Consider the following 9,673-nt stretch of genomic DNA (forward strand, 5'->3'; position numbering starts at 1 on the left):
TGTCAAAATGTTTTTTTTAATCAACAAGCTTTATTGACTTAACATAAATGACATCGGGTTTTTTTCAACAAGCTTTATTGACAAGAACACGTAATATCATAAAATGAATATCACGTATGAGCATATTCACGTCTCAGACAGCTCAGCAAGACTGTCTTTCCCCATTATCTCTTAGCATACAGTGCTTAACATCATCAGGTTTTTTTTTTTTTTCAAGCTATAGGATCAATTGAGACCGTTCTTATCAACATATTTTTTTCCTCAACAAGCTTTATTGACAAGTGAAACAATTAACATCAGCTAAGTGGGCTTTTTTTTCCTCATGAAGCTTTATTGACAGGAAAACTATTAAACATTTCCGAGGTTTTTTTTTTAACAAGCTTTATTGACTAGAGAGTCCATTAGCATAAATATTTTTTTCCCCAACAAGCTTTATTGACAAGTTAACAACTAATTTTAACTAAGGTTTTTTTTTAACAAACTTTATTGATAAGAAAACTATTAATATCAACTTAGTGGGCTTTTTTTCCTCATCAAGCTTTATTGGCAAGAAAACTATTAAAACAGCTTAGGTTTATTTTATACAAGCTTTATTAACCAGAGAGACCATTAACATCAACAACATTTTTTCCCCAACAAGCGTTATTGACAAATAAAAACATGAACATCAACTAAATTTTTTTTCTCCCTCAAGAAGCTTTATTAACAAGAAAAATATTAACATCAGAAGTTTTTATTTCTTTACAAGCTTTATTAACACCTCACAGACTTTGTTTTTTAAACAAGCTTTATTAACCAGACCATTAACATCAACATTTTTTTCCTCAACAAGCTTTATTGACAAATGAACCAACTGCAATCAACTAAGGTTTTTTTTCTCAACAAGCTTTATTGACAAGAAAACTATTAGATAGCCATTAAAATCAACATATCTTTCCCCCAACAAGCTTTATTGTCAAATAAAAAATGTAACTTCTGAAGCGTTTTTTTCCCTCAACAAGCTTTATAGACAAGAAAAATATTAACTTCAGAAGTTTTTTTTTTACAGCTTTATTAACCAGAGAGACCATTAACAGCAACAATTTTCCCCCTCACTACAAGCTTTATTGGCAACTGACAACAACTAACATCATCTAAGTGTGAATCTCCGGTTCCATCATCAACCTTTCACATCAACATTTGAAAGGTCAGGGATCAAAATAATTATGCTGCTTAAAAAAGCCCACCATAATGTTTATTACATTCGTGTTATATTTGAACAAAACTATTATTGATATGTCATGTTTCATAATGTTGAACTTTGTTCCTGTCAAATATATTTTGTTAAATAAAATTTACTTAAAAAAAATACCAATTACTTTTTTCTTAACTTTATTGACAGGTGTAAATATGAACAGTTTTGTATTTCAATTAACTTTATTGACAAACATTACACTACTTTTTTTATTGAAACAAATAAACTTTATCAGTAACCAAACAATTGATATACATTTTCAATTAACTTTATTCAAGTCTGAACTTTATCTACAATATATATATATTTTTATAACGTTTAAGTTTACTTTGTGCTTTACCCCTGACAAATGTAGCGAGTAACATTTGTCACTTGGTGTTTGAGCAGTGAACTTTATAAAGGAACAGTATATTTTTTACTTTGTATTCTTTTTGAATCACTAAACTGTATTGATAGATAACAATTAAATGTGGGGTGTTTTCTTCAATAAACTTTATTACTAAACTAACATACTTCTTTAAATTAAAAAAAACTTTATTGGCAAGTCAATATTTTTGTTCACAATCCACTGTATGTACTTGCCCAACTTTTCCTTTCAATAAACGTTATGGACACTAAGCAGATTTGCACTTTACCGCTGTGTTTATGTAACTTAATTAACACGCTGCAGCATGTCACAAAGAGCCGACACTAGGCCTTCATAACTAAGGTTCACCCACTACACACATCACTCACCCCCATAGACTTTATTGGGATCGCTCTCTCACACACGGTGCTAGCATTGCAATAATAGGGGCTGTCTGCTAATGATAACCAGACCTGTCACTGATTTGGGGCCCCGTCTCGCTGGTTTGGGGGCCTGTCCCACTGATTCGGGGCCCCATCCCACTTATTTGGGGCCAGTGTCGCTGGTTTGGGGGTCCCGTCTTGCTGGTTTGGGGCCCCGTCGCACTGATTTGGGACCAGTCCTGCTGATTTGGGGCCCAACCTACTGATTTGGGCCCCATCCCGCTGATTTGGGTCTCCGTTTCGCCGGTTTGCGGCCCGTCAGTGATAACATGTAGCACTTTGCCCTTACAATGCCATCTATAGCAGAGACAGCCTTCAGAGAAGAATCCCTCGCTCAGAGAGCCGTCCCTCTGTATTCCTATTTCTGCCCGGGCCACTCTCCTCCATATAATACTGTTCTATTTCTTATGTAGTTTATTTTATTTTATTTATAAAATATTTTACCAGGAAGTAATACATTGAGAGTTACCTCTCGTTTTCAAGTATGTCCTGGGCACAGAGTAAAACAAAATAATACATGGTTACAAATACAGTTACATAAATGAACAGGGTATACATTATATACAAGACATTGCATGCACAGTTACAGATAATATATATTATGGGCGAATGATACAGTTACAGACCAGATTAAAGTGTGAGACAGTCTTAGATTTGAAAGAACTTAAACTGGTGGTGGATATGAGAGTCTCTGGTAGGTTGTTCCAGTTTTGGGGTGCACGGAAGGAGAAGGAGGAGGTGTCCATAGAACTACATACAGAGTCCCCGTCCTGCAGAACTTACCTTCCAGTGCCTGACCCAAAGGGAGACCCAGTGACTTGCCCATGGAGAGCCGCCACTGGAATTCCCACTGGGACCGCCCACTTCAAACGCAGCGACATTACCACTGAATTTCAGCCCCATCATATATTTATAAACACTGCGATAGCGGGGTGTATAAAACCATCTTATCGGCTCCTGCTATTTAGCAGGTCTTGTGTTGTTATATGTGTGGTGTACACTCCAGCACTGACACACAACTTATAAGAGCCTCCACAAACCTGCCACCCCCATAATCGCACAGAATACCGGTTTTCCGCTGCCGCAAAGGATTCTGGGAAATGACGTGTAAATGACTCATTCCCAATTGCTTTTTATACCCAGATGTGTAGTATAGATGGTCCGGGTCCTACACATATATAGCAACTAAGTCAATGTAACTCCATTGGGAGTGTTAGGAGTGGGCACTGATGGGAGCATCGTATTCAAGTACGTCTGTTTAAAACCAATACAACGTTGTGTGGTGAGCTGTCCCTGTGCCTGGGGACCTGAATAAAAGACAGTTGTACTACCAAGGTTCCTGGGGCCCATTATTTTTCCATCCTTGCAGCCTCATCGCCCAGCCGCCTGAATCCAGCACCCAAGGTAAACCATGCGGAGCATCCAAACACAGCACCCCGATGGAATCTCCCTAGAAGCCGGGCAGGGAGAGTCACATGTTTGATTATTAAACCTTCTCAAAACATACGCACCTTTGGCGGTAGTGATTAAGCTTCCTACACCCCAGTGGCGGGTGTGAAATGGTTTTGGGGCGTACACAGACCAACTTTTTTAATTAAAGACTCACACAATGCACACCCGATTTAAATAATGGATTTATTTTAGAGAGCCAAACCCTGTGTCTAGCCCTAGAGGTGCCAGGCTCTGTATCCCTGTGCCCGGCCCTAGAGGTGCCAGGCTCTATATCACTGTGCCCAACCCTAGAGGTGCCAGGCTCTGGATCCACGTGCCCAGCCCTAGAGGTGCCAGGCTCTGGATCCCTGTGTCCTGCCCTAGAGGTGCCAGGCTCTGTATAGTCTGTACTCTTAGAGGTTTCCACACACCTCCGGGACTGCTCCATGTCACTGTTCCATTCTCCGCTTTTCCGGCTCTTCCTCTTCCCCTTGGGGCTCCCTCTCTCGCTCGGCGGCCGGACCCAGTTCCCGGGGGCCCGAGCTCAGCCGGAAGAGGACGGGCGTCCGGGTCAGAACCGGGCTGGCCACCTGGAGGCCCCGAATCCACATCCCCAGAGTCCTCTCATCTCCAGAACCGGTCATACACATGGCGAAGATCGGGCCTTCTTCTACTGTACCCGGAGGGAAGAGAGAAGGGGACAGACCATAAGTCACCTTGACCGGCAGGGAAGGGGTTAATGGGGACCTGGCAAAGTATTTACACAATAGGACTTTTATAGGGTCTCTGTCTCAGTTTATAGGACGGAGCCTGCGTGGTATATCCCATTTATACAGTAGGACTTTTATAGGGTCTCTGTCTCAGTTTATAGGACAGAGCCTGCGTGGTATATCCTATTTATACAGTAGGACTTTTATAGGGTCTCTGTCTCAGTTTATAGGACGGAGCCTGCGTGGTATATCCCATTTATACAGTAGGACTTTTATAGGGTCTCTGTCTCAGTTTATAGGACAGAGCCTGCGTGGTATATCCTATTTATACAGTAGGACTTTTATAGGGTCTCTGTCTCAGTTTATAGGACAGAGCCTGCGTGGTATATCCCATTTATACAGTAGGACTTTTATAGGGTCTCTGTCTCAGTTTATAGGACGGAGCCTGCGTGGTATATCCCATTCATACAATAGGACTTTTATAGGGTCCGTGTCTCAGTTTATAGGACGGAGCCTGTGTGGTATATCCCATTTATACAATAGGACTTTTATAGGGTCCGTGTCTCAGTTTATAGGACGGAGCCTGCGTGGTATATCCCATTTATACAATAGGACTTTTATAGGGTCCGTGTCTCAGTTTATAGGACGGAGCTAGGACTTTTATAGGGTCCGTGTCTCAGTTTATAGGACTGAGCCTGCGTGGTATATCCCATTTATACAATAGGACTTTTATAGGGTCTGAGTCTCAGTTTATAGGGCAGAGCCTGCGTGGTATATCCCATTTATACAATAGGACTTTTATAGGGTCTGAGTCTCAGTTTATAGGGCAGAGCCTGTGTGGTATATCCCATTTATACAATAGGACTTTTATAGGGTCTGTGTCTCAGTTTATAGGCCTCAACCCTAAAACCGATTTATACAACAGGGCTCTTCCTGAGATTGTCGTCGTCTCTTCTCGTTTCTCGGCTGCCAGTGGGACGTTCACAGCTAAGAGTACCCCACCCCAGCTCCCATTGGGTTAGGCTCAGAGGCTTCAGCTAGCTCAAGGATTGAAGGGACGACAATGTATTTAGGAAGAAGGTTTAAATATGAGGTGTGTGCGTGTGCGTGTGCGTGCATATATATATATTTTCACCCTGCATGGGGCGGGGTCTGGATCCTCACCCTGCTTCCACCCTGGAATGTGACCCCATTATTTCAGAAGTCGGATCACGCCCAGAAAAGAAAACGTACCCGTGAACACGTCACAGGCCCTGCAGAGCGTTGCTCCCTTAACCCCTCTCCTGCCAGAGACCTGCAGAGCGTCGCTCCCTTGACCCCTCTCCCGCCAGAGACCTGCAGACCGTCGCTCCCTTACCCCCTCTCCCGCCAGAGACCTGCAGAGTGTCGCTCCCTTAACCCCTCTCCCTGCCAGGGACCTGCATAGTGTCGCTCCCTTAACCCCTCTCCCTACCAGAGACTCGCAGAGCGTCGCTCCTTAACCCCTATCCCTGCCAGAGACCCGCAGAGCGTCACTCCCTTAATCCCTATCCCTGCCAGACACCCGCAGAGCGTCACTCTCTTACCCCCTCTCCCTGCCAGAGACCCGCAGAGCGTCATTCCCTTAACCCCTTCTTACCGTCGTCCACATCAAAGCTGTCGTCATCTCCCAGGTCTCTCTCCAGCTCCAAGTCCAGACTCAGGGGGTAGTACAGACACCTCTCGTGGTCTACTACCTCCTCCTGGGAAGAGAGAGACGGCCCTAAATACCCCTCAGGAACACCCCCACATTATAAAGAGATGGGGGGTTTATGTGCCCCCGCAGCTCTTACCTGATTCTCAGAGGGGACGGGGTCAGCTCGCAGCACGTAGTAATACACACAGGTCTTCTTCAACCAGAGGGGGAACGGGCCCTCTACAAGGACCGGGAGGCTCGGGTCATGCGAGGAGAGGAGGGAGATCTGATCCGGAGACTGGATACCTGTCACAGCACAGAGACACCGCAGGGTGACACAGTGACACAGACAGGAGGGAGCTATGGGACATGGAGTCTGTCCCTCCCCCCGCAGGGTGACACAGTGACACAGACAGGAGGGAGCTATGGGACATGGAGTCTGTCCCTCCCCCTGCAGGGTGACACAGACAGGAGGGAGCTATGGGACATGGAGTCTGTCCCTCCCCCCGCAGGGTGACACAGACAGGAGGCAGCTATGGGACATGGAGCCTGTCCCTCCCCCCGCAGGGTGACACAGTAACACAGACAGGAGGGAGCTATGGGACATGGAGTCTGTCCCTCCCACCGCAGGGTGACACAGTGACACAGACAGGAGGGAGCTATGGGGCATGGAGTCTGTCCCTCCCCCCGCAGGGTGACACAGTAACACAGACAGGAGGGAGCTATGGGACATGGAGTCTGTCCCTCCCACCGCAGGGTGACACAGTGACACAGACAGGAGGGAGCTATGGCCGACACGGTGACATACCCACGAGGTGTGTGTGCTCCCGCATTGTCCCATCCTCGCATTCCTCCGTTGACGGCATCTGAGAGTAAACGGTGGAAACTCAAATGAGATTGTCAGCTCTATGGCTCAGTAAGGCCGCAATTATAGTGCCGGCAGCGGCGCATACGCTGGTCACGTGACGCACCCGTCGCATGTAATCAAACTATTTTGTTGTCTCTGGATACAGCCGCTCCGTCGGGCTTCCGCGCGGACACATCCACCATGCGCAGCATCAGTGGACAGGAAGTATTTGATTCGGCGGCGCACGCTAATCGCGGTCTAAGGCATGCTCCTCTACGCGCACAGCGGAGGGGTGATAGTGGTGATACTCGCCTGGTACACAGTGACCTGTGAATTCCCGTCTGGTGCGATGCGCTGCAGGCACAGCCTCGCCAGGTCCACCGGGTCGGACGGTATCTCCGCGGGCACCGGGAAGGGGTTGGTGTGTTTGAAGCGGGGGAACCAGTACATGAGCCGCTGGTATTTCCTCGTGGGGTGACTGTTGGCCCCAAATATCTGAAGCAGCAGGAAGCGCGTCTGACTGTTGGGGGTGATACCTGCGTGGAGAGAGAAGGGAAGGTTGGCACTGTCGCTGCCCGCGCTGTACCTGTGCTCTGTATACATGGCATGGTGTAGTAGTGTTTGTGAGGGGGAGGCTGGCACTGTCACCAGACTCCGTGTCCCATAGCTCCCTCCTGTCCGTGTCACTGTGTCACCCTGCGGGGGGAGGGACAGACTCCATGTCCCATAGCTCCCTCCTGTCTGTGTCACTGTGTCACCCTGCGGTGGGAGGGACAGACTCCATGTCCCATAGCTCCCTCCTGTCCGTGTCACTGTGTCACCCTGCGGGGGGAGGGACAGACTCCATGTCCCATAGCTCCCTCCTGTCTGTGTCACTGTGTCACCCTGCGGGGGGAGGGACAGACTCCGTGTCCCATAGCTCCCTCCTGTCTGTGTCACTCTGCGGGGGGAGGGACAGACTCCATTGTCCCATAGCTCCCTCCTGTCTGTGTCACTGTGTCACCCTGCGGGGGGAGGGACAGACTCCATGTCCCATAGCTCCCTCCTGTCTGTGTCACTGTGTCACACTGCGGGGGGAGGGACAGACACAGTGTCCCATAGCTCCCTCCTGTCTGTGTCACTGTATCACCCTGCGGGGGGAGGGACAGACTCCATGTCCCATAGCTCCCTCCTGTCTGTGTCACTGTGTCACCCTGCGGTGGGAGGGACAGACACCATGTCCCATAGCTCCCTCCTGTCTGTGTCACTGTGTCACCCTGCGGGGGGAGGGACAGAATCCATGTCCCATAGCTCCCTCCTGTCCGTGTCACTGTGTCACCCTGCGGGGGGGCGGGACAGACTCCGTGTCCCATAGCTCCCTCCTGTTTGCCACTGTGTCACCCTGCGGGGGGAGGGACAGTCTCCATGTCCCATAGCTCCCTCCTGTCTGTGTCACCCTGCGGGGGGGGGGACAGTCTCCATGTCCCATAACTCCCTCCTGTCTGTGTCACTGTGTCACCCTGCGGGGGGAGGGACAAACTCCGTGTCCCATAGCTCCCTCCTGTCTGTGTCACTCTGTCACCCTGCGGTGGGAGAGACAGACTCCATGTCCCATAGCTCCCTCCTGTCTGTGTCACTGTGTCACCCTGCGGGGGGAGGGACAGACTCTATGTCCCATAGCTCCCTCCTGTCTGTGTCACTGTGTCACCCTGCAGGGGAGGGACAGACTCCATGTCCCATAGCTCCCTCCTGTCCGTGTCACTGTGTCACCCTGCAGGGGAGTGACAGACTCCATGTCCCATAGCTCCCTCCTGTCTGTGTCACTGTGTCACCCTGCGGGGGGAGGGACAGACTCCATGTCCCATAGCTCCCTCTGGTCTGTGTCACCCTGCGGTGGGAGGGACAGACTCCATGTCCTATAGCTCCCTCCTGTCTGTGCCACTGTGTCACCCTGCGGGGGGAGGGACAGTCTCCATGTCCCATAGCTCCCTCCTGTCTGTGTCACTGTGTCACCCTGCGGGGGGAGGGACAGACACCATGTTCCATAGCTCCCTCCTGTCTGTGTCACTGTGTCACTCTGCGGGGGGAGGGACAGACTCCATGTCCCATAGCTCCCTCCTGTCTGTGTCACTGTGTCACTCTGCGGGGGGAGAGGGACAGACTCCATGTCCCATAGCTCCCTCCTGTCTGTGTCACTGTGTCACTCTGCGGGGGGAGGGACAGACTCCATGTCCCATAGCTCCCTCCTGTCTGTGTCACTGTGTCACCCTGCGGGGGGAGGGACAGACTCCATGTCCCATAGCTCCCTCCTGTCTGTGTCACTGTGTCACCCTGCGGGGGGCGGGACAGACTCCATGTCCCATAGCTCCCTCCTGTCTGTGTCACTGTGTCACTCTGCGGGGGGAGGGACAGACTCCATGTCCCATAGCTCCCTCCTGTCTCTGTCACTGTGTCACCCTGCGGGGGGAGGACAGACTCCATGTCCCATAGCTCCCTCCTGTCTGTGTCACTGTGTCACCCTGCGGGGGGAGGGACAGACTCCATGTCCCCTAGCTCCCTCCTGTCTGTGTCACTGTGTCACCCTGCGGGGGGAGGGACAGACTCCATGTCCCATAGCTCCCTCCTGTCTGTGTCACTGTGTCACCCTGCGGGGGGCGGGACAGACTCCATGTCCCCTAGCTCCCTCCTGTCTGTGTCACTGTGTCTCCCTGCGGGGGGAGGGACAGACTCCATGTCCCATAGCTCCCTCCTGTCTGTGTCACTGTGTCACCCTGCGGTGGGAGGGACAGACTCCATGTCCCATAGCTCCCTCCTGTCTGTGCCACTGTGTCACCCTGCGGGGGGCGGGACACATTACCGTAGCTCTCCATCTGCTCCAGCACCGCGACGGCGCACTCCTGCTGCCGCGGGTAGTGGTTGAACATGCTCTGGATGAAGTTGCGCGCGGCGAAGACCTCCTTGGGGAACACGTCCAGCAGTTTGTTGTAGACCTCCAGGTCCTTCTCCACCCCGAACTCCGGCATCAGCCG

General features: G+C 49.9%; 1 protein-coding gene across 1 annotated transcript; it reads right to left on the reverse strand.

Annotated features, from left to right (window-relative positions):
* Nucleotides 1-3,641: 3,641 nt before the first annotated feature.
* Nucleotides 3,642-9,667, reverse strand: ECSIT (ECSIT signaling integrator). The gene is made up of 6 exons (XM_075581940.1): nt 9,502-9,667; nt 6,978-7,201; nt 6,627-6,684; nt 5,976-6,124; nt 5,783-5,885; nt 3,642-4,127 (listed from the first exon to the last, which is right to left on the reverse strand). The coding sequence occupies exons 1-6, from the start codon at nt 9,665-9,667 to the stop codon at nt 3,904-3,906; spliced, it is 924 nt and encodes a 307-aa protein (XP_075438055.1). The 3' UTR covers nt 3,642-3,903.
* Between the last annotated feature and the right edge of the window lie 6 nt (nt 9,668-9,673).

This window comes from Ascaphus truei, unplaced genomic scaffold (genome assembly GCF_040206685.1).
Source record: "Ascaphus truei isolate aAscTru1 unplaced genomic scaffold, aAscTru1.hap1 HAP1_SCAFFOLD_1719, whole genome shotgun sequence".
Classification (NCBI taxonomy): Eukaryota; Metazoa; Chordata; class Amphibia; order Anura; family Ascaphidae; genus Ascaphus; species Ascaphus truei.

Coding starts and splice junctions, on each gene's coding strand:
- ECSIT (XM_075581940.1), bottom strand. CDS start 9,667: ATGCCGGAGTTCGGGGTGGAGAAGGACCTGGAGGTCTACAACAAACTG. Junction 5,886..5,975: donor CCGTCCCCTCTGAGAATCAG/GTAAGAGCTGCG, acceptor CTCTCTTCCCAG/GAGGAGGTAGTAGACCACGA. Junction 4,128..5,782: donor CAGCTTTGATGTGGACGACG/GTAAGAAGGGGT, acceptor CTCCGGGTACAG/TAGAAGAAGGCCCGATCTTC.